Source organism: Parasteatoda tepidariorum, chromosome 3 (assembly GCF_043381705.1).
Source record: "Parasteatoda tepidariorum isolate YZ-2023 chromosome 3, CAS_Ptep_4.0, whole genome shotgun sequence".
Classification (NCBI taxonomy): Eukaryota; Metazoa; Arthropoda; class Arachnida; order Araneae; family Theridiidae; genus Parasteatoda; species Parasteatoda tepidariorum.
Window position 1 is genome coordinate 23,691,011 of NC_092206.1, and position 26,710 is coordinate 23,717,720.

At 33.4% G+C, this 26,710-nt stretch overlaps 1 protein-coding gene across 1 annotated transcript; it reads right to left on the minus strand.

The window, feature by feature from the left end:
• Positions 1-12,690: 12,690 nt before the first annotated feature.
• On the minus strand, positions 12,691-25,577 carry LOC107443025 (cationic amino acid transporter 4-like). Its single transcript, XM_043051502.2, has 4 exons — positions 25,250-25,577; positions 16,276-17,879; positions 15,300-15,408; positions 12,691-13,486 (listed from the first exon to the last, which is right to left on the minus strand). The coding sequence occupies exons 1-4, from the start codon at positions 25,269-25,271 to the stop codon at positions 13,377-13,379; spliced, it is 1,845 nt and encodes a 614-aa protein (XP_042907436.1). The 5' UTR covers positions 25,272-25,577; the 3' UTR covers positions 12,691-13,376.
• Positions 25,578-26,710: the final 1,133 nt, after the last annotated feature.

A 26,710-nucleotide genomic window follows, 5' to 3' on the forward strand; every position in this document is an offset into this window, starting at 1 on the left:
AGACTATAAATATTCTGCTCCCTCAACCACCCCCGGGGGGGGAGGAGATTTAAAGGATAAGTTCTGTAATTGAATTTCTCATTTGATATGATTTTACGAGGTAATTTTTCAATTTCTGCGTCGATGTATTCTCGCGGTATTTGACCGTTCCCGTACCTTTTTTTTTGTCTTGTCCATAATCGACTAACCCAAACCATTTTTATATTAGATTAACTATTAAATAAACAAAGTAAAAAAAAAAAGCAATTATGCACATTGTTGCTGATTTTTTCGAATAAGACAAAAGTTATTATTACATAAAATATCATAACAAGCTGTAACATTTTTTGTATGCTTTAACAATGTAAACTTTTTTTTAACAATGCCATAAGCAATTGTTATTTCGATTGATTAAATGCTTTGTCATTTCTTCTCAAAAATTCTTGACTGAAGGCAACATTGAAGTTCGCATGAAAATTGTAGGTAGTATTATTTTAATGATATTTTTATTTATTTTCGTTTTCTTTTCTTCTTTTTTTTTGTAAATTAAACGTCTTTTCTTCACACAGCGTATAAATAAACGTCATTTAATAGAATAAAGAAAACTTAACCTCTACGACCCTGGCGTCCCAGTATTAGAGCGCATTTTTACATTGCACTATATTCCTTATTTTAAAAATGTTTTCCTTAAATTATTTCGCAGTGCAAATTAAGATTCTTTATAACCAATTAAGTGCTTTTAGCTAAAAAAAAAAGCTCTCATATTGCTTAATTATAGCCAGTATGTCCTATAATTAGTTCACTTATAAATTAGTTCGATCACGGGCTGAATGTTATAATATTTCATAGTTAAAAAAACTATTATATAAGGCAATTTAACTAACCAGTCATTGATTTTTATATGCCCAACTCATAGTTATGGGCTAGTAGGGTCAATATCATTATCACCGGTGTTCTGTGTCGCTTCGTTAAAATAAAAAAAGTAAAGAAAAAAAAACGCTTTTACAAACAAAATAGGCTCAAAATTTTAAATCTAATTAATTATCTTACAACAAATCTATGTAAGGGTTAGGGAACTGCCCTTGCATCAGAAAGGTTCTGAGTTCGAATCCCGGGCAAGGCATGGGTGTTCTTTCCTTCTCTATACTATCTGTCCTTACTGTGGGAGCAACGTTGGCCCACCTAATATGGTGCCCTTGAAAGAGAGGCCAACAAAACTGCCCTGTAAGTGCCTGAAGTTAACACGGGAGGGCATTGGAAAAAAGATCTTACAACAAACTCTTTAGCAAGAAAGTAGGTGTCACAAATTAATGCTCCAACATAAAAAGAAAGTTTTATAATGGGATCATTTTTTTGTTTCCTCAATAACTCTGTTCTTTAGTGGGCATGATTATAATTTACCAACATTCTATCGTTTAACAGTGAATCAAGATCACATATCAATATTATAGTCGATTTAAATGACATATCACAGTAGCAATTACAAATAGTTACACGAAGTACAGTTATCTTCAAAATATGGCAGACATCGGGTAATCAAGTGACCAGGTAATGAAGTTTAAATTGCATGGTAAACAGAGTTTAAAATAATGGAATAAAAGCTTGAAATCAGATAACATAACAGATCATAAATTGGATAATTAATAATAATAATAAAATTTAAGGATTCCCAAGTCAAAAGTGCAGTGCTAGAAATAGCAATAATAACGACAGGAATGAGCTAGTTTCTGCTATGTATTGTTATGACTACAATCTTATGTCTGCAAGATTATATGCTTCACAATGCTAATCTACATCAAGTGCTCAAATGCTAGTCTATATAGCAATAACATGATTAGCTATATACGAGCATCTTATGCTTACTTGCTGTTTAAGCTTTTTCCAAATAGAGAAGTAGACACATTAACGAACTTATATGCTTGTTAATAAAGCTATGAAAACATTTTTGGTATGAACAGCCAGCATGATGCGCAATAATTTAATTACTGCTAATATAAGAACTAATGAAATATTCAATAATATTACATAAATTATTATATTCAATAATACATAATATTATATTCAATAATTAGACTTAGACTTAGAGGTTGGGCAGCTCTGACGAGCAGGGTACATCGACCAGAGGTCTATTGTACCCAAACCCTAAATCGTGATTAGCAAGAAAGCCCTATAGTTGAAATGAAATTCAACAAGCACCTTACAGGAACGTCTTGTAGTTCCCAGGAATTGACGCAATGCTGCCCTAAATGCTCAAATCTTTGAGCAGAATAGACATCGCAATCACAGAGTATGTGTCGTGATGTCTCTTCTTCAAGATGACAACCCCGACAAAGAGATTGGATTCCACTCCCATTATGTGCAGGTGTCTCCTGAGGATGCAGTGACCAGTAAGAAGACCTATGATCTTCCTTAAACTGTTTCTATTAAGCTTTAAGAGCTCCTTTTGACGTACACTGGGACAGTCACGATTCAGCTCCTTAGCTTAGCTCTGACCGTCAGCAGCACGCCATTGCTCATGGGCAATCTTGCCGTCGAGCTTGAAAATGGATGCCCTAAATGAGGAGAGAGAAAATCCCAGCGCAGGTTAAGGGAACCAGAAAATTGCATTAGAGCCAGCCCGTGCTGCTTCATCAGCTAGCTCATTTCCACCAATACCCATAAGTCCAGGTACCCATATTCAATAATACATAATGTTATATTCACTAATACATAATATCAAATCCAATAATATTATTCAGAATATTAAATAATATTCTATCCAACACTTTGACTTTTAAAATTATCCTCTATTTGATTACTTAACAATTGGGACCACTCTTTTAGAGAAGGAGCACCTCATATTATTAAGACAAATTTTAACTGAAAAAAGATCGAGTTTTTTCTAAATATAGCAACCATGTTGCCTTTTTAACAATCTCTCTATAAGTATCTAAAACAATTGTACGCTTCAAACATATCAGAATTACTCAATATCACGGTACTTCGTATTAACGCAACCAGGCTAAAATTCGCATAAATCGCCAAATTTGGCGTAAGTAGAAAAAATTGAAATCAATTTTTTTTTATAAAACAAAGTATTTTATAAACAAAATTATAAGCATATATTTTAATAACCTTTTAGATTACATATTATTTCTACATCACATAGTGCATTATTTCTCATAACAAATACAGTTTTTTTATATTATTTTGTTTTAAAATATAAAATAGCAATTAAACCCTTCCGGTTTCAAATTTGAATAAGATGCAGAATTATTTTTTCGGCGGAAATCTTTTGGCTATTGCTTTTAGCACTGATTGAAAACCGTCTTCGCCATTAACAGCTTGAGCTTGGCGCCATATAAATTCGATAAGGTATGAGTCAAGATGATGACGGTTGTTGAATACCCATAGTTAAAGTATTTCAAGGCATTCAATCTAACCAGTAAGCAAAATAATTTGTTTACGAAAAACCAGGTATAACACGTAGGGTTGCCGTAAGTAGGGTCGCCAAATTTGGCGATTTATGCGAATTTTGGCCTGGTTGCGTTAATACGTAAGTACCAATATCACTAATATGTTATGAAATGGAGCAGATTTGAACTCAAAAATTATATTATTTACTTTATAGGAAGCAAAATTATTTGTTTGAAAATATCGCCTCTCAAAATAAGCTGCAGACGACAGTTGGTAGGAAAAAAAACAACACGAATTAAACATTTTAGATTTTTAAAAAAATAAGTAAAAAAAATTGCAGCCAAGCTTTATGAAACAATGAACTAAACACATTCTTCAATTTATTTTTAGACTGTGCTCCGTAGATGAAATCAATTTCGTTTTCATAACAAAATGGGTTAAAGAAAAATATGTAACTCTTAAAACACTTTTTCTTAAAAACTTTGACAAATTAATACTCTTTCAAATTACAAAAAAAAACCCTTTTTTTAATTTTGTAGAAATTTTTTTTATCAGTGTGGGGAGAGTCATCTCGACTATACAAACCTTCATCTAGCCCCAGTATAGAAACAAGTTAACACGGCTTACATACTTGTGTAATGGAATTATATTTTTGTAGTGGTAGATACACTACAGTACTTCCCCGCCAGAACTATATGTGTGATAGAATTCGATGAACTGATGCAACAAGTCGATTTTTTGCTGTTTTAGGAGAAACCGGGAGAGCTATGTTAAGATCACCAGGCTTTCTTGGATGCTAATCGTGAGAGCTGCATTAAATCACGGTCGTGGTTGTTCCAGAGAAAATGTTGTCGTAAGCAGTCGAGTGTATAGAGGCCGACATTGTGTGTGATATTAACAAAAAGGCAACGGTGCCAGGACTAGGATAATGTCGCAGTCACATGTAGCAAGTCAACTGTTCAATGAGGAATTCATCGAAGTAGGCGTGTTCAAATCGAAGTGGAAGTTTCTGTCAAGGGAGGTAGAGGTGGAGGGTTGAGGTAGAGGTGGTGGATGCTCAGCTCCAACGTTACGTAATCTCGCATCGATTGCGGTTCAAGCCTGGTCGGGAGCTGTAAGTTACGGTGACTGTAGCGCCCGGAGTAGATGCTCGACTTGTACGATGCGACGGTGTAGCGTCCGTGGGGGAGGTGGTGAATGCTTAGCTCAAACGTAACGCAGCCTCGCATTGATTGCGGTTGTTTGCTCAGCCTTTTGAAGTCTATGTGAGGTTACGTAATGCTTGAGTCGAGAATCCACCACCTCTACCACGGGTGTTACAGAATTGTAACGTACAAGCCGATGATCAACTCCGGGCACTACAACCCCCTTCACTTGCAGTTACAGGCTGAGCTTTAACCGCAGTCGATACAAGGCTTCACTGGCTGTAGCTTTCACCTTGGCTTTTACGTTGCAATGCTGTATCGTTTGTGGGGGTGGGGTGTGTGCTCAGCTAAACGTTACGTAGTCTCGCATCGATTGCGGTTGAAGCCTGGTCTGTAACTGTAAGGTACGGTGACTGTAACGCCCGGAGAAGAAGCTCGGCTTGTACGTTGCAACGCTGGTGCGTCCGTGGGGGAGGGGGAGAATGCTAAGCTCAAACGTTGCGAAGCCCCGCATTGATTGCTTGCTGTTTGCTCAGCCTGTTGAAGTCTTTGCGAGGCAACGTAATGCTTGAGTCGAGCATCCACCACCTCTACCACGGGTGTTACTTAATTGTAACGTACAAGCCGATCATCAACTCCGGGCTCTACAGCTCCCGTAACTTTTAGTTACAGGCCGAGCTTCAACCGCAGTCGATACGAGGCTACGCTGGCTGTTGCTTCCATAGCTGAAGCTTGGCTTTTGCGTTGCAATGCTGTGGCATCCGTGGGGGTGGGGCGTGTGCTCAGCTAAACGTTACGTAGTCTCGCATCGTTTGCGGTTGAAGCCTGGTCTGTAACTGTAAGTTACGGTGACTGTAGCGCCTGGAGAAGAAGCTCGGCTTGTACGTTACAACGCTGTTGCGTCCGTGGGGGAGGGGGTGAATGCTTCGCTCAAACGTTGCGTAGCCTCGCATTGATTGCTTGCTGTTTGTTCAGCTTGTTGAAGTCTTTGCGAGGGTACGTAATGCTTGAGTCGAGCATCCACCACCTCTACCACGGGTGTTACTTAATTGTAATGTGCAAGCCGATCATCAACTCCGGGCTCTACAGCCCCCGTAACTTACAGTTACAGATCGAGCTTCAACCGCAGTCAATACGAGGCTACGCTGGCTGTTGCTTCAATAGCTGAAGCTCGGCTTTTACGTTGCAATGCTGTAGCATCTGTGGGGGTGGGGTGTATGCTCAGCTAAACGTTACGTAGTCTCGCATCGATTGCGGTTGAAGCCTGGTCAGTAACTGTATGTTACGGTAACTGTAGAGCCCGGAGAAGAATCTCGGCTTGTACGTTACAACGCTGTTGCGTCCGTGGTGGAGGGGGTGAATGCTAAGCTCAAACGTTGCGTAGCCTCGCATTGATTGCTTGCTGTTTGCTCAGTCTGTTCAAGTCTTTGCGAGGTTACGTAATGCTTGTGTCGAGCATCCACCACCTCTACCACGGGTGTTACTTAATTGTATCGTACAAGCTGATCATCAACTCCAGGCTCTACAGCTCCCGTAACTTTCAGTTACAGACCAAGCTTCAACCGCAGTCGATACGAGGCTACGCTGGCTGTTGCTTCCATAGCAGAAGCTTGGCTTCTACGTTGCAATGCTATAGCGTCCGTGGGTGTGGGGTGTATGTTCTGGTAGTCTCGCATCGATTGCGGTTGAAGCTTGGCATGTAACTGTAAGTTACTGTTACTGTAGCGGCCGGAGAAGATGCTCGGCTATTATGTTGCAACGCTGTTGCGTCCGTGCGGGAGGGGTGAATGCGCAGCTCAAACGTTACGTAGCCTCGCATCGATTGCGTTTGATGAACGGCCTGTAATTATAAGCTACGGTGGCCGTAGCTCCCGGAGTTGATAAATGCGAGGCTACGTAACGTTTGAGCCGATCATCCCCTGCGAAGCCTTTTGTGCAAATGCTTCCTGAGGAGTTTAAAGTTCCACAAGTACCCAGTACCCAAGTGAATTTTGAAACCCAAATGTTGGATGTGCCTCCAGAGAATGACGAACCCTCATGTGACAAACCTCAAGGGAATGTTGGATAGCGCCCAGATGCCTTGTGATGAAACAGAAGTATTTGATATTCCTCTAACATTAGATGAATCAGAAGTATTTTATATGCCTCAAGTGTTGGTTGAATCTCAAGAGCTCCAAGACGTGTTTTTAAGAGCCCCTAGGCGTGGATTTTTCTCTCATTGCTCCAGAGGAGGATCAAGAATGGGATAACATGCGTTACTTTTTAAACAATTTTTCGGAATCTTTGGATGCATTGTATTTATGTACAGTTGTGAAACCCTGTAGGAAAAGACAGTATCCATTTAATCCAGAAACACCATTGGATCAGTAAAAAATCAAAGGAAACGATTATATAATGTAAATGTTGCATAATATTGCAGGTATTGTGTTGTATTGTAAATTTTAATGTATTGTATTATTATATAAATAAATAAAACCCTCTGGGGTATATTTTTTTTCAAAACTGTTTGTCATTCTTTAAGATTTCATTTCTTGTCACATGGCCAAATAGAATTTCATAACACTTTGTGGACAATCAGAATGCCGCACGTCATAACACTTCATCCTTTTTCGCGCATAAAAGGAGATTCCATCCATCACACCATCTAATATGTTTAGTCTCTCTAAGATGGATCAACTTATGAGAGAACAACTGTCATCATTACGATCTTTACTGACAGAACATAATTCTCGAATGTTTTCTATTCATGGCGTACACTGTCTCAGGCAAACAGCTGAGTACAAGATATGTAAAAGTTTTGGCAATGTCATTAGTCGACAATGTCAATGGCGGAAAGAATATCGCATTCCAAGATTATTAATATATAGACTAGCACCGTGTCAACCTTTGTTGTTGATGAAGGGATTGGAGTCAATCGAAATGGAACTCTCAATTTTTGCCTGCAATTTGTCTGACATGACCCTAAAAACCTTAAATTCACTTCAAATGCTTTAAATGTGAATTCAATAAGTTACTTCATTTTCAAGCAATTTGCACTCTGTTAGAAACTTCTCTGCAAAAAATAATTAAATAACAAGTTATTTAACTGTTAACTGTGAGAAAAATCGTTTAGTAACTGCTCTCACCTAATATGGTTAAACAATCAGAATTTTATCGCACCAAGTTGACCCCCCCAATGAAGCCACTTAGTTCTCTTCTGATAAGTACATATTATAGACGAATGGCCTAATATCTCAATCTTGTGACCGATAAGACGGGGTTCGAATCCCAGCGTTGACATTATAATATTTTCCACGTTCCCTTTAAATAAAGAGTTTCTACATCATATGGGAGATTTTCAAACTTATTTTTTATGGTTCTAAAACCATTCTAGTTGTAAATAGTTAAAAAGAACCGTATAACTTTGCATTCATGCTTTCTTAGACTAGTTGTAAACAGTTTAAAAACCGTAATGGTAAAAAACGTGCTTTATCACAAACTTTACTGTTAATTGGATGTACAGACTGCAGACGATTAGCTTACCATAATTTTAGAATGAAAATTATAACAGTACGGAACACTCATTACAGAAATAAATTTCAATTTGAAATTATCATACATAATTAACAAAACTGGCAAAAATCTTATACACCTTTTGCTGTTTGTTAAAACATTTGCTAAACTTACAATTAATTTACGATCACAAAAAAGAAGCATAGTACAAGTCTCTGAAAATGAAAAGTGACGCTCTTTGAAACACATGTCAGAAACAGTTTGTTGTGATTGATTGAAAAGTCCACTAAGAAATACTGACCTTTAGTAATGCACTGTTATAATAAATGTAGTTTAACCCCTTAACGATCGGTTAATTTTCTTGAAAACGGTCATAAAAGTGCCTATTTTTTGGCTTTTGTATTTGTATTACGTATTTGATTAGTGCTGACATCTAGTTTTAAAAAAATTAACCATCTACAATTACCTTAAAAATATCCTGGTACTGCCATCTGGTTTGTAAAATGAGAAATAAAATGTTTTCCGGTCAAAAGAAATAAATTAGTTTTATTATAATAGGCACGTTACTACTGAACACTCCAGCCCGTCAATATCGCGGGAGCGAGAAATAGAGGGCGAAACCTCAGCCCGTCATTTTCATGGGAGCGAGAAGGAAGGGGTTAAGTCTCCCATAAATGATAAATGGCCATAATATACACCTGCTTGCATATTTTTACAACTCATTTAATGTGATTTTTAAATTATAAAGATTTAAACAAATCCATAGCAACAGATCTGTCCAGAGTTTATCGGAATTTGAAAAATAGCCTACGAAAATATTTTTGCCAAATTTCTTTTTCTTTAAAATAGACATTTATTTATTCATCGAGATTTTTTAATTTCTCTTTTAGAAGGAAATATTAAAGTAGGAAATATAAAGAAATAGTTTTTGTCTCAAAAAATAAACCTGCAGTATAACAAACGTTAAAGTTTTGAAAATAGCCATTCGATGAACAAATTATGAAGACGCAAGCAATAGCAACCACTTTTATTAAGAAACATTTTTTACAAGTAAACTCAACTCTCAAAGGGTGTATAGACAAAGGAAAACAATGCCTAGTTTTTTCTTTCTTTTTTTTAATAATCTTTAGTAAGAGTTCCTGATTTAAGTGATGATTGTTAAATATATTACTTTTTTAATATTAGTTTTAGATCTTTATTAAAACTTAAGATATTCTGCTATTTATATGAAACTTCTATACCAAACAATGCATATTCACTGAATAATAAAAGGAAAGAGTTAGCGTTAATAAAAAGCTACAAGATTTTCTCAAAACTCAAGTCGAATTTATAAAAAGGTTACGTTTAGAGCTTTTTGCTTAATTTATAGTTTCTGCCTGTATTTTTCATGGTACAGAAGAAGTGCGTACATGTAAAAAATTCCGCATCAAATTTCGGTAGAAAAAACACCGACATTCCGAGTGCCTGTACTTTTTACCGTAAAATCCATTTGTTACGGAACAAAGTTTACGAAATTGTAAAGTTAAAATTTGTAGTTCACAAAAAAATGTAGTTTACGAAAATTTAGAAATTTCGTTCAATGATAGAATTTTTATCCCATTCGAAACATATTAGATAGTTTTTTTTTAACAACATCGAGGAGTATCCAGAAAGTCAGTTTCCCTAATTTATAAAAATGAAGAACTCACACTTTCAGGAACATATTTATTGGCAACAAGTACAGCAATGTTTCAGCTATTTTTTAAAGTAGCCACCACCAGAATTGAGACAATTGTCGTATCGTGGGATCAACTTTTGTATCCCTCTGTCATAGAACTCTGCCGTCTGTGAATAGAACCAGCGTGTGACAGACGTCTTCAGCTCTTCGTCGTTGTCAAAACGCTCATAAGCACAGGAATGTCTTGAGGTGCAAGAAAACGTGAAAATTGCTGGGAGCAATATCAGGGCTGTAGGATGGATGATCAAGCAACTCTCAGCCAAATTCCGTCAAAACAGCTTCTGTGCGTCGTGCCGTATGCGGGCAAGCATTATCATGGGGGAATGCAGCACCTGCCTCTTGTTTTGAATGGCACGTCACAATTTCCGCAGTGTTTCACAGTAACGGTAGACGTCTGTCACGCGCTGGTTCCATTCACAGGCGGCAAAATTCTGCGACAGACGGATACAAAAGTTGATCCCACGATACGGCAAGTGTCTCAATTCTGGTGGCGGCTATGTTGAAAAATAGCTGAAACATTGCTGTACTTGTTGCCAATAAATATGTTCCTGAAAGTGTGAGTTCTTTTTTTNGTAAATAGTCTAGGACAAATACTAAAAGTCTTCAGTTTCTGTAGATAGTCTAGAACAAATACTAAAAGTATCATGTCTCTGTACACAATCTAGAACAAATACTAAAAGTCTTCAGTTTCTGTAGATAGTCTAGGACAAATGCTAAAAGTCTTCAGTTTCTGTAGATAGTCGAGGACAAATACTAAAAGTCTTCAGTTTCTGTAGATAGTCTAGGACAAATACTAATAGTATCATGTCTCTGTACATAACCTAGGACAAATAAAATTCTCCTGTCTCTGTACGTACTCAATCATATTGTTTATTAATTCTGTGTGTCTTAAAAACTAATAAAGCGTACAAGTTTCCTAAACATAAGTCAGATTGATAAATAATTGTTTATTTGAAATGGATAAAGATTTTTCTTATTTAAAAAAAACAATTCGAGCATAAAAACTTAATAAATATAAAAAAGAAACTTTCTCTTAGTGTTAAGTAAATGCAAAATGTTTTTATAAATTTGAAATCCTGCACTCAATTTCTTAAAGAATACGCAGTTTGCTGAGATAAGCGCTTAATTAGGGTAAATATATATATCACGGGAGCGAGAAATAGAGGGCGAAACCTCACCCCGTCTTTTTCATGGGAGCGAGAAGGAAGGGGTTAAGCCTCCCATAAATGATAAATGACCATAATCTACACCTGCTTGCATATTTTTGCAACTCATTTAATGTGATTTTTAAATTCTAAAGATTTAAACAAATCCATAGCAACAGATCTGTTCAGAGTTTATCGGAATTTGAAAATATTTTTATTACCTACGAAAATATTTTTGCCAAATTTCTTTTTCTTTAAAATAGACATTTATTTATTCATCGAGATTTTTTAATTTCACTTTTAGATGGAAATATTAAAGTAGGAAATATAAAGGAATAGCTTTTGTCTCAAAAAATAAACCTACAGTCTAAGATACGTTAAAGTTTTGAAAATAGCCATTCGATGAACAGATTATGAAGACGGAAGCAATAGCAACCACTTTTTTTAAGAAACATTTTTTTACAAGTAAGCTCAACTCTCAAAGGGTGTATAGACAAAGGAAAATAATGCCAACAATTCCTAATCAAATTTCGGCAGAAAAAACACCGACATTCCGAGTGTCTGTACTTTTTACCGTAAAATCCATTTGTAACGGAACAAAGTTTACGAAATTGTAAAGTTACAATTTGTAGTTTACAAAAATTTAGAAATTTCGTTCAATGATAGAATTTTTTATCCCATTCAAAACATATTAAATATTTTTTTTAACAACTACGATGAGCATCCAGAAAGTCAGTTTCCCTAATTTACAAAAAAAAAAAGAACTCACACTTTCAGGAACATATTTATTAGCAACAAGTACAGCAATGTTTCAGCTATTTTTCAACATAGCCACCACCAGAATTGAGACACTTTGTCGTGTCTTGGGATCAACTTTTGTATATCCCTCTGTCGAACTCTGCCGTCTGTGAATGGAACCAGCGTGTGACAGACGTCTTCAGACGTCTTAATTCGACGTTGCCAAAGCGCTCACCGGAGGACAGGAATGTCTTGAGGTGCAAGAAAACGTGAAAACCGCTGGGAGCAATATCAGGGCTGTAGGATGGATGATCAAACAACTCTCAACCAAATTCCGTTAAAACAGCTGCTGTGCGTTGTGCCGTATGCGGACAAGCATGGCCATGGAGGAACGCAACATCTGCAGTAAGCATTCCATTACTCTTGTTTTGAATGGCACGTCACAATTTCCGCGGTGTTTCACAGTAACGGTAGACGTCTGTCACACGCTGGTTCCATTCACAGGCGGCAGAGTTCGACAGAGGGATATACAAAAGTTGATCCCACGATACGACAAGTGTCTCAATTCTGGTGGCGGCTATGTCAAAAAATAGCTGAAACATTGCTGTACTTGTTGCTAATAAATATGTTCCTGAAAGTGTGAGTTCTTCTTTTTTTTTTAAATTCGGGAAACTTACTTTCTAGATGCACCTCGTAATACAACGTGCTTTTTATTTTTTTTAAAAAATTCCGTTCGTATTCCTTTTTATTAATTTATATTTAAAACTTGCAAAAATGTAAGCGAAAAAGGCATTGTTACAATTTTTATTTTAAAATTATGGAAAAATATCCATCAGTGTGTCCATTCAATTATCCGCAACGCTTCCGAATAGGTACATTTCTTTACCTTAACGGGTTTGAAACTGTACAAATTCATACGAATTCATTATTATATACAAATTCATAATTATTATAATTTTCAATATAAAATTACCGCTAATACGAAGCTATAACATATCTGGCAATCTTATAATATTGTCTATATTAAATTATCAGATACCAACATTTTAAAAACCATAATAGGTAATTGCAACAAATGTGTTTTTTTTTCCTCTTTTTTATTTGCAAAATAAAACCAAAACTGGTTTACAATGAAAAATTTATAACTTTTATGTGTGCTGAATAAAACATAAATGAAAACATAAACAACGTAAGCAAATATTTTTAGAACAAAAACATAAGCAGTAACAAAATATTGCTTTAATGTTTAGAAAAAAAAATCAGTTACTATTCAAAAAGGTGTAAAAAGCTATCCCCCCCCCCAAGCTAATAAAGTAAAGCCTTTATTTCTTGTCTTTTCTTCTTTCTAAAAAAAAAAAAGGACAGACGTTCTGTTGTGGATGTGTGCTGAATCCACCCTCTATCGTCTAAATTTTTTAAAGTATAAAAAATTGCCAAAAACTCGAAAATCAAAATTTTTTTTTGCAAAATTTAAAACAGCGAGGGTAGTAATGCATTACTACTTGATCATTTTTTCTCTACTTTCTTGAGTTCATGTTATTAATATCTTGAGTAGATTAATTCAATTTATGCATATAAAAAATAATAATAATAAATATGAGTTTTTGCTTAACACACTTCATTATGTGAGAGGAAAAATTTAGAATTACATTATTTAATGATATGTATCAATGTAGATTAGTATTATCTATAGAAAACCTTCTTTGGACAGGATATTGGCTTGTTCTGAGATTTTTTTCTTTTTCAGTCATCAAAACTTTCGAATCATTTTATTAACTCTGATATTGTTGGCTGTGAGGCATTTAACTTGGATGTCGACGAAGTAGCGTTAAGTTTGCTATGGGAAATGCCGTATGCAAAGTATATTGACAAACCTATAAAAAGAAAGAGATGAAGTTAAGTAACTAAATTCAAAAAACTGTGTGTTTGAGAAGCTTTTAATATTTTTCTAATAACCCTGATATTTTTTGAACTTTTTCAGACTATATGCATTTAGGCTACGTAGAAATGTGTGAGAAATTATTCAGTCGAATTAAATTTGCTTATGCAGATGGCAGTAAGCTTTTAATAATGCCATTTGTTATTCAGTCCTTCAGTATTCAAGGGTTACTCCCGCTTTTGACAATTCAGCAATCTTTCAGCTGTATTTTGTTAATTTTGAGAATTATTTCGTCACGAAATTGCATGATTTGGGACGAAATTCGAACTCACAAATACCAAAAATATTTCCTCAACTTGAAACCTCATCACAGTGCATTGTGGGAAATTGATAAGTAAAATGACAAAACTAGGATGAAGACAAGTCGATCGGTCGTAGAATGGCGAAATATTTCTCTACTTTTTGACGAAATTATTTCCTCGAAGAAATGACGATGGATTATTTCATCACTTGACAAAATGTTCGTTTGGAGCATGTACTAGGAAGCGACTCGTCAAAGAAAGAAAGCTTCGTGAAATTAGATTATCCATTTTTTACAGTGTACATGGAAATCAAGTTACAAAATTTGAAATACTACTCTTTTGCATGTATTCCTAGACTTTTTTTAAATTATCAATCTGCTTTCGTGCTCGCCTTCAATTTGCTGTAAGAATCGTCAAAAATATACGCTGTGTACCAGTTTTGATTACAGCTTAATTTCAAAATTAAATCAATCCCTTTATTTATAGGTGCATAATGTTAATGATGGCAAGCAGAATCTCTCATTTAAATAGCGTGCATGCTGATGCTAGTCATCAGTTTCAAAATTAGCTGAATTAGACGGGTTTTTTAATTTTCATCATTTAAATAAACAATAATTGGGTATAATATAAAAAAAACACAACTACTTCCACTTAGTAGGAATAACATTTACCATGACGCAATGCTAAATTCTATGCCACTATCCACATAAATGCCACTATCCACATAAATCAATTATTAATCAAAAATCGTATATCAATTACTTTTCTTTATAATGCAATAAAATCTGGCGAGCAGCTATTTAAACGATCAAACACTTCGTTTGTTTATTTGTGGCTTGAAGTTAGGGTCGCAGAAAATGCCGTTCATGGGTTAAATTTAGTAGGAATAACACAACCTGTGACGTAGGCTATAGTATACCCAATTAATGATTTTTACCAAATATTGTGACTTTAATTACATAATTTTTGAATTATTAACTATATATATATATATCGTACGCTAAATGAAGTACCGGTTCTTTGCAAATATAGTTAGTATTTTGCAATACGTTTGGCTAATTGAAAAAATCCTCATTATTTCCAAAAGATCCTGATATTGTTAGACTTATTACAATCAGCATATTGACTTTTAGGCTAAATAGGAAATGTGCAAATAACTACTCGATGAGACTAGATTTTCTTCGACTTTTTTTAATAAAACTTTAATTAAGCTATTTACTATAAGCCATTACTACACTCAGTATAAACAGCCTGAAATAGTAAATCAGGCTAATTAATCATGGGATGATGAATTTTCTAATTTTCCCATGAGCCTTCACTGCAATGAACCATAAAAAGTGTCAGGTTGATTTAAAACTGTTTAGAAATTTCCTGAATTAGCCAAGTGCATTTCTAAATGACGGCGATTGTTTTCAATAAACTAGACTATTCAATTAGCCTATCACGTAAATATTATTGGAGGTATCATACCATTTAATGCTCTGGTAAAAGCAGTTTCACACTCACCTACAATTACCCAAACTAATAATCTCAACCACGTGGCAGCTTGAAGATTTACTAAAAGGAGCACATTGAAAAAAATGCTTAATGCCGGAATCAAAGGAACCAGAGGTACCTAAAAGAAACGTTCATCTATAATAAATCTAAATCTGTAAAGGAACAAAAAAAAGACATTTTAAAAATAGAAATCTGTGTAAAACCGATTCACGTAATTTCGCAAAGTACCATTTTTCTTTTTTAAAAAAAGAAGAAATGTTGAGAGTGGAACAGAAACAAAAATTCTTAATCATTAGTAGTTTGTTATCCTTTTTGTTTCAAGTCCGAGTTACTTTTACAATTAATATACTAATTGTAATTAAGAGTGTAATTACTAATCGTAATTGTGATTAAGATACTTATTGTAATTGTGATTAAGATACTTATTGTAATTGTGATTAAGATACTAATTGTAATTGTGATTAAGGTACTAATTGTAATTAAGAATGAAGAACAAATCACAAATAAACCGTAAAATTTTGGTAAATGTGCATAACACTTTATAACTTAGTATTTTTCACAATTTAATCTTAATATTTTTACCGATATATCTCAAAATTAAAAAAAAAAGGTTTGAAGTTTGGCAAATATGTTTAATGATCAGTATGAATTTTTTCCTGATTAAATTTTAATATTTGTTTTCCGTTAAACTTTATAATTAAAGAATAAATATTGGTAAAATCTGGTAAATTCACTGAATGCTTCATAATTTAGAATTTTTTTTTTTATCATTCCTACGATGAAATAAGAAAGGAAACTAAAAATAGACATAGCAAAAATATTCTTAATGCGACGCAGGTACTTAATTCAGTGCTGTTGAACAAAAATTCAAAGCACAATTAATTTTTTTACCTATTATAGTCACAAACTAAGGCCTTAAGTTCTAAAATTTACTTTTTTTTAAATCAATCAAAATATTGACTCTAGAGAATGTATAGTGCCTTACCTTATAATTAATATGTAATGAGGATTGTTCATGAAGCATTATCAGAATGAATGATATTGCAAAACCACAGAGTAGAATGACCACTATACAAATAGACCACCAAGCACCCTCAATTATGCTGACATAACACACTCTCACAAATCCACACAGCAGAAATGTGAACACTACATAGCTTGTCAAGCACATAAGAACAAGCTTCCCCGGGTGCCAGTCAATGAAAGCCTGTAGTTTTCTGAACTGGCTTTTTAATTGTCCTGCAGGATCTACAGCCTCTACCACCTGTATTTCTTTGCTTTTATCACCTCCAATTGGGCTGAGTTCTTGCCAATTTGTCTTTAGTTCAGCGGCTGGTTTGTATCTAAGGACTATGACTGAAGCACTAACAACTAAGTAAGCAAACAAGGTTCCAATCGAAAGCATTTCTACTAAAATACTGATGTCAAAAACTAATGTAAGGATGCCGGACAGGGAAGAGAAAATATACATTGCTGTTAAGGGGATTTTGGTTTTCGAGTTAACATTTGCACAAAAAGCAAACAAAAGTCCATCATCTGCCATAACATATGTTACTCTGGTTAGGGCAAAGAGGCTTCCAATTATTGCAGTAGCCATACCACTAACAGCTCCTACAATCACTACTATTTTTGCCCAATGTGCGCCATGATAAGCTAAAGCTTCCGGTAATCCAGAGTCTTCGACAATATCCTTGTAGTTAACCATCAGAGTTAATACAGTAGATACTCCAACGTAAGCAATAGTAGCAATAGCCATTGAAAACATAGTTGCTTTGGGTATAGATTTCTGTGGATTTTTTACTTCCTCCCCCGATGAGGCGATTGCATCAAATCCCACGTAAGCATAGAAGCATGAAGCAGCTGCAGCAAGAACTCCCGAAAAACCATACGGCAGGAATCCTCCTCTTTCTGGATTAGTCCAATTCGCCGTATCAGCAAAGTATGCTCCTACACCGATTATAATAAGTATAACACATAAGTTTACGTATGTGAACACGTTATTTAAATGTGAAGTCATTCTAACCCCAAATGACAAATATATCACAAATAAAGTTAAAATTCCTAATGCTAGGAAATCTAAGTATTCTGCCATATATGGTTGGTTGATTTCACCAATAAATGTTATTGTTCCATTTTTGATTCGACCTCCAGTTAAAGAGTCTATGTAAGCACTGCATGATCTAGCTGTAGCAGCTGCACCTATGACATGTTCCAGTGCTACATTCCAACCGACTAGAAAAGCCCATAGTTCTCCAAGGGCTAAATACGTATATGAATATGCAGATCCAGATCTTGGATATCTAACTCCAAGTTCAGCGTAACACAAAGCAGCTAAAAATGAAGCAAATCCACTGAGCAAGAAAGCTAAGATTATCGCCGGACCTGCAATATTTTTGGACACAGTTGCAGTTAGAACATAGACACCAGATCCAACCATGTGACCAACGGCTAGAAGAGTGATATCTGCTGTGTTGAGACATCGGCGTAAATTAGTTTCTAAGACATTTGTGTCAGTATATTTTTTTCTAGTAAGTCGGGCTGAAAAACTTTTAAATTTGGTGGACATTCTTCTAGAGTTCAAGTGCACACCTAGGAAAGAATTGTCAAAAATTATACAAAGGTCTTAAAAATAATATCCCAATTTAATAAAGACAAATCTTTAAAAAATCATTTATCTTAAGAGTCATATTACTTATATATAATTTGCGTAAAAAGATATGCATGTGAATTTATTGTCTTCCATTTTGATAAAAAAAAAATATCACTGATATTTAGAGTCAGAATGACATCACAAATTTTCTGTATGACGTCATATGTCATTCTAATACTACCTATCACTTAAATTTATTATTTTTTCTGGAGATAAGAGCTATCAAGGAAAAATTCAATACGCTAACAAAATGAAATACAATATATATTTACTACGTTTTTATTTTCTGCTTTTGTGTCTGAAACTATGGAATTTTGAAATCAAAATTTCAACTCTTTTTTCCGACTAGCTAAAATGTTCAAATGTTAGTTGCAGCAGCACGATTATATTGAAAACGTTGGATTCAGTCGTTTCTGGCCGATACAAGCATAAATTTATCACTAAATAAAATTTATAGAAAATAATAATTCCATTCTTTTTTTCAAAGTCGCTTGAACGCTAAAGATTTAACAGAATAATTGTGTTGAATGACATTAATTCTTTAAATTCAATTCTTCTTTTTTTATCTCGCAGAAAGAAAATTATTTTCTTCCTTTGAGAATTCGATGTAGATTAATTCTAAAAAAAATGTAATTGATATTGATCAAAATGTAATTAAAAAGCGTTCGGTCATTCTGAGACCTGACTTTAAAAAAAAGATGCAGAAAACGCGGTATAATACTTTTTTCTAAGTTCAACTAATTCAATTTAGTTATTTTTCTTTTCAATTACTACTTAAAAAAATAATAAATTTTAATTCATAGCATTTTTTACATGGTGTCGAATACTTTTATGGAGCATTTTTTTTTCTCAAAATGGTCATGGAACAAGCTCCACTAGACTCAGATATTAAGATATTACTATAAAAATGTCAAAAAGGCAACTGACTTAAATTTTTAATTTTTCTTACAATTTCTTTAATTGTAATTAAAATTCCGACTAACGAGAGACAACCTAGTTATGTTTTTACGATTATAGATTTGTTTCCATGACCTTACAAATCTAAAATTAATTAGATTATAGATATAAATCAAAAAAGCAAATCATAAAAAAATATTTTTAATTGGTAAAATTATACCAAATGTGAAAGTGATAAAATTGTACCAAATGTGAAAGTGATAAATTTGTACCAATTGTTTTTTAAGTGAGAAAATTGTTCAATACAGTTGTTCGCTGCTTCTCAGGAGGTTAATGAATTATTTTCTCTTAAAGTCTGGTATATTAGGTATCTTGCATAGAAGGAACACAAAGCATTAAGTGTTTTTAAAAGCAAAATAAGTAAAAATAAGCAATAATTACTTTCAAGGTCTAATGTTCCTTTATGATGTGTGTTTTAAACACTTAGTTATATGGGTTATGCCAAATTATATTTCTAATTATAGCTCGAAGTCAAGAAATAGTGACCTGGCTCAGCATAACTACTTAACTCTGAGGGCAATAAATCATAAATTTTATTTTATCACAGACTTTGCACAGACAATCTATCTGGCATCCATCACAACCAGTCTTGCTATTATGAACCCAACTCAAAAGGCAAAGAAATTCCTAGATCAAGCATGGTCAAGTTCGCTTGTGTGTAACTGACTCACATGCATTACTTGGAGTTAAAAACCACGAAGACTTCCAAGGGGATTTCGAACCAATATCCATCTACCACTACAAAACTTTTATAGATCAGTAGTGAGGTTGGCGTGAATCAAGAGTAGTATACTAACTGACCAGCTATAATTGGGATTCGAACCTGGGTAACCAGGTGACTGCTCTATCCCCTGCGCCATTTGAATTTGGAAGTAATAGATTATATTTTGGTTTTTTAAAGAATTGTGATGGAGAAAAATGAAGCATTAGCATACATTTTTTATAGAAATCATACGGTCTTTAAAAATACAAAAAAATGATGATTAGAAAGGGCACATTATAACATTCTTAATCATGGTAAAGCATAATGTTCAAAAGAAAATATGCATAAATGGATTTCTAACAGCGGAAGATTTAACCCTTATCCCTTTACTTCACACTTTTTAAAAGTGAAGGGTAATTATTATTTTCACATGCAGGATTAGTCAAGGAATACAGGATAAATGCTGTTGAAGTATCAGCAGCCTACAACTCAACTCTATCATAGTTGTATATTTTGATTAAGATATGTTATTCGATTTTAGTAATTAGGCTTCCAAAAATTATTGTAAATATCGCAATTAAAGCGTTTTCATTTTATAAATTTCCATAGTGTTTATTTCGAATCTTTAAACAAATGCAGAAAAAATTTCTTGCAATTTTTGAGGAGGGGGGAATAAATTTTTGCTACTCAGCAATTTTCTAGGGGGTCGGTGACTGAACCTTCAAGTTGAAGTAATAAACACGAAATAATCAAACAACAATTATCCATCTTACCAAAAGGATAATTGGCGTAAAACTGACGAATCTGAGAGGAAAGATCATGTTTTTCACTCTCTGGTGGTCAATTCTTTCCTCTTATTAAGAGAATCCCTTTTGCAATTGTGCGAAGCAGTTTTCAATGTTAAATTATGAAGGTTGCAAAAAAAAAGAAAGAAAAAAAACTTAACTTTGTAGATGCGCAAAGACGCACAGTGAAGGGTTAAAGAGGTTGATAAAAGAAAAACCCCACTGGATTTATCGTAAATATACTTGCATTTTTTTTTTTTTTTTTTAATTTTTAAAGACGAATTGATTTTTGTGAACCCTCTCTGTAACTGTAAACAATACATCAAAAGTTTAGAATTCAATTTGTGTTATAAACATAAATACTCTTGCGAAAGTTTTATAATTGAAATTCTTCTGAGTCCTACGTAAACTTTCAACCAATATTTCAAACCCATAGGAACCGTGCAGCTCAAAATAAATAATAAGTTTACGATATACGCTAGAAAAATCTAGAACAAATTTTGTGACCTTTAACTTTTTTTTCCTTGAAAGTGCATTGTGATAAACCATATCTAAAACAGGAGGGATACCGTTTTTCAATGTATTCTTGGCACACTAATATACTATTTTAATGTCTACAGAATAAATTGTAGTATCTGCTTTTTATTACAATGCATATCACAAAGATTGCTTCATGTTCTGTCAAATTTTTATGACATTGAATATAAAACTCAGATATTGTGAAATTTCTTTTCATTTAAACACGTGTAATCTACAGAATCATTTGGAAACGACGCCAAATGAATTTATTCTATTATCTGAACTGACACAATCAAGATGAATTATGAATTATAAATGCCAAAGTGTTATTAAGTGCTTTGTTTATGCCTAGTTTCTTATTCACAATCGTTCAAGTATATTTTGAATATAAAAAAAAATGTTTAACGTAGAGAGCTAATACAATTTTATCTATTTTTGAAATTAATAGTTTATTCCGTAATGACTGTCCATATAGCACAACGCTATTGAAATCTAGGAAATTACTATTGAGAAAGGTTAGGTAACAAAACATAACATGCTTTACGACTGAAAAACTAGAGAGGAGTTGGAAAACAATTATTTAGAAAAACTTCAATTTTCAACCGCGAATCAAACAGTTATAATGTTTTGCGTATCCCGTTTCTCCATAGGGATTTGTCAGTTTTAAATAAGGTTTTTATTTATTCATTTATGTATTTATTTTTTAGTTAAATATTTATTTGTGGCCTATACTTATTAGGCTTGGTGATGAAAGCTGAAAAGCATACACATTGACAGTGACAAAGTGACGAAACTAAAATGCCATTTAAATCTGACAAATCACTATTGAGGAATGCAGATCAAAACTTGTTTGATTGTCGGAAAAAACAGAGAGGAGTTCAAAGATGATTATCACAGAAAGACATTCACGTTTCAAGCTGCAATCAAACAGTTTTTAATGCCTTATATTTTGCCTCCCCTATAGTGATTCATCAGATTTTGACAACATTTTTATTTTCCCTTACTGAAATAATAAGTGACCCAACCAACGTGCATACTTTTTTGTCTTTAAATTTGACAAGGTAACATATTTTAAAGATAATATCAGCGATACATCCTAGCTTATAGCTCCATTTGATTAAAAAAAGATCTTACTCTCAGTACTTAATGTTTTCGCTGTGTCTGATAAATTCAATAATCAAAGTTTACGTGATAACATGGGAGGACAACGTAACCATATTAAAATTTCTAAAGTTATGACACAATGATGAATTAATATTTGTAATTTGCATTTTATTGAAATAAAATAACATAGGCTCTGTTCTTAAAACCAAAGTTAATGGAGAAAAGGGATTCGATTAGGGGAACTATCGAAAATCGCCATACGCAGATGACGCTAATAATACAAACTGCTGGTTTTATAATTGGGGTAGTTTTAATAAATATTCTACAACGGATTTTCCTTAGATTCAGAAAGAAAAAAATTTTTCGTGTTAGCGAAGATTAATATTTTAATGAAATAGAAAAATGTATTAATATTTAAATAAATTAGAAATAAAAGAACTTTTTTCCACCACTACTTATAAATGTTTTAAATAGTATATTAAAACTTAAGGAAATAATTATATAGTTATAGTGAAGTCCTTATCAAGGTCTTTCAAGAATTATATTTGTTTTTAAACTTATATTTGCTTTATACAAGAATTAAATTTGGTTTTAAAATTTCAGTTTTAGTTTGCTACCATTGACAAAGGTATTTCGCATTAAACTCAAATGTTAAAGGGTAGTGCAGTAGGTACTAAATACACTAATAAATGTACGCAGTATTACATTGGTATATTAGGTAATTAGCAATTAACCAATACTAAGCAGTTTTAATGCTGATACTATAAAAATAAGTGTTTAACTGCCTCTCGATATTTTGTTTTATAACCGTTGTTGAAAAGCTGGCCCAATTTTTGGGGGTTTACAGCTACTAATGTTCAATTCCGTAGTCTTGTAATTTTTAATCCAATCCAGAAAACAAAGGAACTCATGAATTAAGTATTGGGAGAAATTTTGCCTTCGTGGAGGACTTTTTTTAGCGAACTAACCCGCATTTGCGTTACATGGAGTGAAAAACCACCAAAATCTCCAATGGTTAGCCTGGGAGCAAAGGGACTCTAACCCATTATCTGTCTACCACTAAGGATATTTTACGTTAGCATTATGGTCAGCAGAATTCGTATCGACCGGGATTCGAACTGGTTCACCTCATTAAAAGGCGAAATCTCTAACCCCTGAGCCATCACGGCTCACTGCCTTTCCGAATCGATATCTGAAGAAAATTACTTCATGGTGCTAAATTTTGTTTATAATGATCCGGCTGCGAGCAATAGTATCATGCCAAGTAATGCTGAATACATTTAATCTCTCTTCTGCTGAGATGAAGCACAAAAACCGTTTTGCCTTATTTAGTTATGTAAGCCCGGGATAGTCTGGTTGGTAGGGCACTGGGCCCATGTCCAAGAGTTCGTGGGTTCGAACCCCGTCGGCCGAAGAGTCCCCGTGTAGTAGATGGTGACTGATGCACGTTAAATCTGTTGAGTCGCAAAGTCCTCCATGTTCCCATAACAAATCAATACCTCTGGGGGTACTGATCTAGGAATTTCCTTGTCTTCTGGATTGGTACAAAACTGCAAGGCTACGGAGTTGAACATTAGTAGACATAAACCCAAAATTGGGCCGGCTGTTCAACGTCGGATAAAGTAAAATAATAAATAAAATTTAGTAATATAAAGCCTCCAGGAAACGAAACAAATAATAATAAATTAAAAAAATTGAAATTATTTTAACTTTATTAATTGCGTCTGTATATGCCTCTCAGTTTTGTGGAGGATTTCGTTGCGTTGTTCCATACTGATTAATTAATAATTTTCTCCTTTTTTTTTCAAATTCATCCGCAAAGAACAGGTATTCAGCCATTTCGAAAATAAAAAGGAAATATGTGCATACTATGTGTAAAGACTTAATGTATTAGTTTCATCAGAAACGTTTTACTTCCCTTTATTTTAAATTTGGTCCACAAATAAAATCTTTCTTTGTCATTCTTAATTGAATTCAATGGAAGAGATAAATATGATACAGAGAATTACCAAAAAATGGCCGGAACCTGTCAATTCCACATGTTAACGTGATTAAGAACCTCTCACAGACAAAATAATCTATGACAGAATCTTGTAAATGTAAATTAGAAGAAGAAAAATCTCACGCAGCTAAAACATTGTCAAACAGGATCCCATGATGACAAAATACCAGGATAAAATTTTAAGTGGACGAAATATCGTTGGTAGAATTTTCCGCTAATGAAATAAAATTTGTAGTTAAGAATCATGGGTGTTCAAATTCTTCTAGGAACGAAATGGTAGCAGTCTTGTGCTTATAATTGTGTTTACTGTACCATATGATTACATGTAAGAATTAGTCCTAAAACCAGTCAGCTAAGAAGGATAAACCACTCATAATTAGAAATGTATTTTATAATAGTGGTTTCCATTTCTAACAAGTGGGAATAATTTTCCCCTTCCAGTTACCGGTAAATCTCTAAAGGGGAAAATGCGGTTGCTAATCTTATTTTTAAGCAAAATCTGAATTACAGCATTCAGCCGAATTCCGTAAGATAATTATGGAAAATACCGGAACAATACTATTATCTTCCGGAATATACTATTATCTTCCGTAAGATAATAGTATAATTATCTTAAGGAATTCAGCCGAATTCCGTAAGATAATTATACTCGGGAAAAAAAGTAATCGAAAAACAATTTAAAGGAAACAAAAATTTTCAAAAAATAAATGAAAAGAAAGAACTATTTTTAAATTCACATTTCATTTTCCCAAACACAACGCTGCACTGAGTTTTCTGATACAATGTTTTATTTGGCATAGATCTAAATATCAATTATATAATAAACGGATACTCAATTTACGAATCATTTTTACGGTTTTTTCTCTGATTACTGTCGACGTCTGCTTTATTTGCTACTATTATCCTCTACTCAATTAAATTTAATTTTTTAATATAAAAGTTATTTGTCTTATTTTTATTTTATTATGAAATATTTATTTTTAGTTCAAGAATATAAACTACTGTAATTTAGTTTCTTTATTAAGGCTAATTACTAACTGCGAATCGTTTTGATTGTGTCTGAAATCTAAATAAATGCATGTTTGCATTTTCTGATATAGACTTGGAGGTGGGGGATTATTGTACAGTAAAGGCGAAAGGAGAGAAGCGGCAAAAAAAAAAAAAAAAAAAAAAAAAAATTCGAAACCCCCCTGTTCCCTGTAAAATGCTGTTATAATATAAAATATATAATTGACTTACCAGTTTCGGTTGAGGCAGCCATGCTTTATGGATTATTTATTAGCGATTTAATGTATCTATCAAATTTGATGATTTTGGAAACATAAAATATTCCAAAAAAATAATTTTTTTGTTCCTTCTGCAGCGCCTATCAATGCCAAACAAAACATTTGATTATTATTTTATAACAACTTTTATAAAGCACCATCTTCTATAACGAATTTTGAAGATAGCTATGTGTCAAACATTGTAGCTGAACTTCAGTCAAATGAATGCATGCCTATTCCTCTATTTGCGAGCTCTTAACGTGTAATACATTTACGTTTTATAAAGAGAAGTAGAAAACGGCGCTGCTCTGATGAAATCTCGCCAATATATAATTCTTGTCGGATTTGTCGTGATGTGAACAAATATTTACTTAATTTATAGTCTGAATCTCGAAAATAAAATTATATGGAGTTATTTAAAAGAAACCTGCATGGCATACATAAATAGCATTGAAATTCTATCTTTTCAAATCATGTCTTACTAGTTATCACGAATAAAATAATAACTTTGTAGAATAGAAAAATATATTAAGTGAAAATGACATTTTCCCGGTTAAAAGTAACTTTATTAATTTAATAATAAAATTTCTATTCGTGCAATTCGTAACGAGAAAAAAATGTATTGTAAGATACAACTTTACTTTTTTTTCCTTATACATTCGAAAACTGTCCCTCCGCCCCCCCAAAAAAAAGTAACTAAATTAACAGCCAATGCACTCTTCCCTTAAGCTCTTCAAATAATATAGTGATTTTATCTTAATTAATATTCACCGAAAAAAATCCTTTAAAAAAATGCTATTGTTCAGGCTAAGAATGTTATTAGTTTAATTTGCAAAGTTTTTCGAGTAAGGCTATTTTTAATGAAAAAAATGTTTGGTAGACTACAACTTCATGTTCTTATTTTTTTAATTATTTTTTTAGCTGCTTTATTTTTAATTTTATTATTTAACTAAACTGACTGTCAACACATGCTTCCATTAAGCTCTTTAAAGTTATATAATGATTTTATGCTTAGTAATATGCAGTACTAAGGATATTTTACGTTAGCANCTTATACATTTAAACATTGTCTAGGGCAATTTACCATGAAAAAAGGTATTTTGTAAACATCTTCTTGATTATTATTATTTTTGTTTTTTTATTTATTACAAATTAGTTTATTACCATTAATATTTTTACAGCTTGTTTTGTGGAATTTTTATTAATTCTATTTTAAAATAATGGACAACGAGAATAATTTCGAATGTATGCATCTATCTAATTACTGTATAAATTTTAAGTAAAATGTATAGCACTCTTATTGGCCCCCTAAAAGCGTTTAGATCCTACTATGTCATTCTTATTGGCCCCCTAAAAACGTTTAGATCTTACTATGTCCTTCTTATTGGCCCCCTAAGAACTTTTAGATCTTTTCATGCATAGCATTCCTATTGGC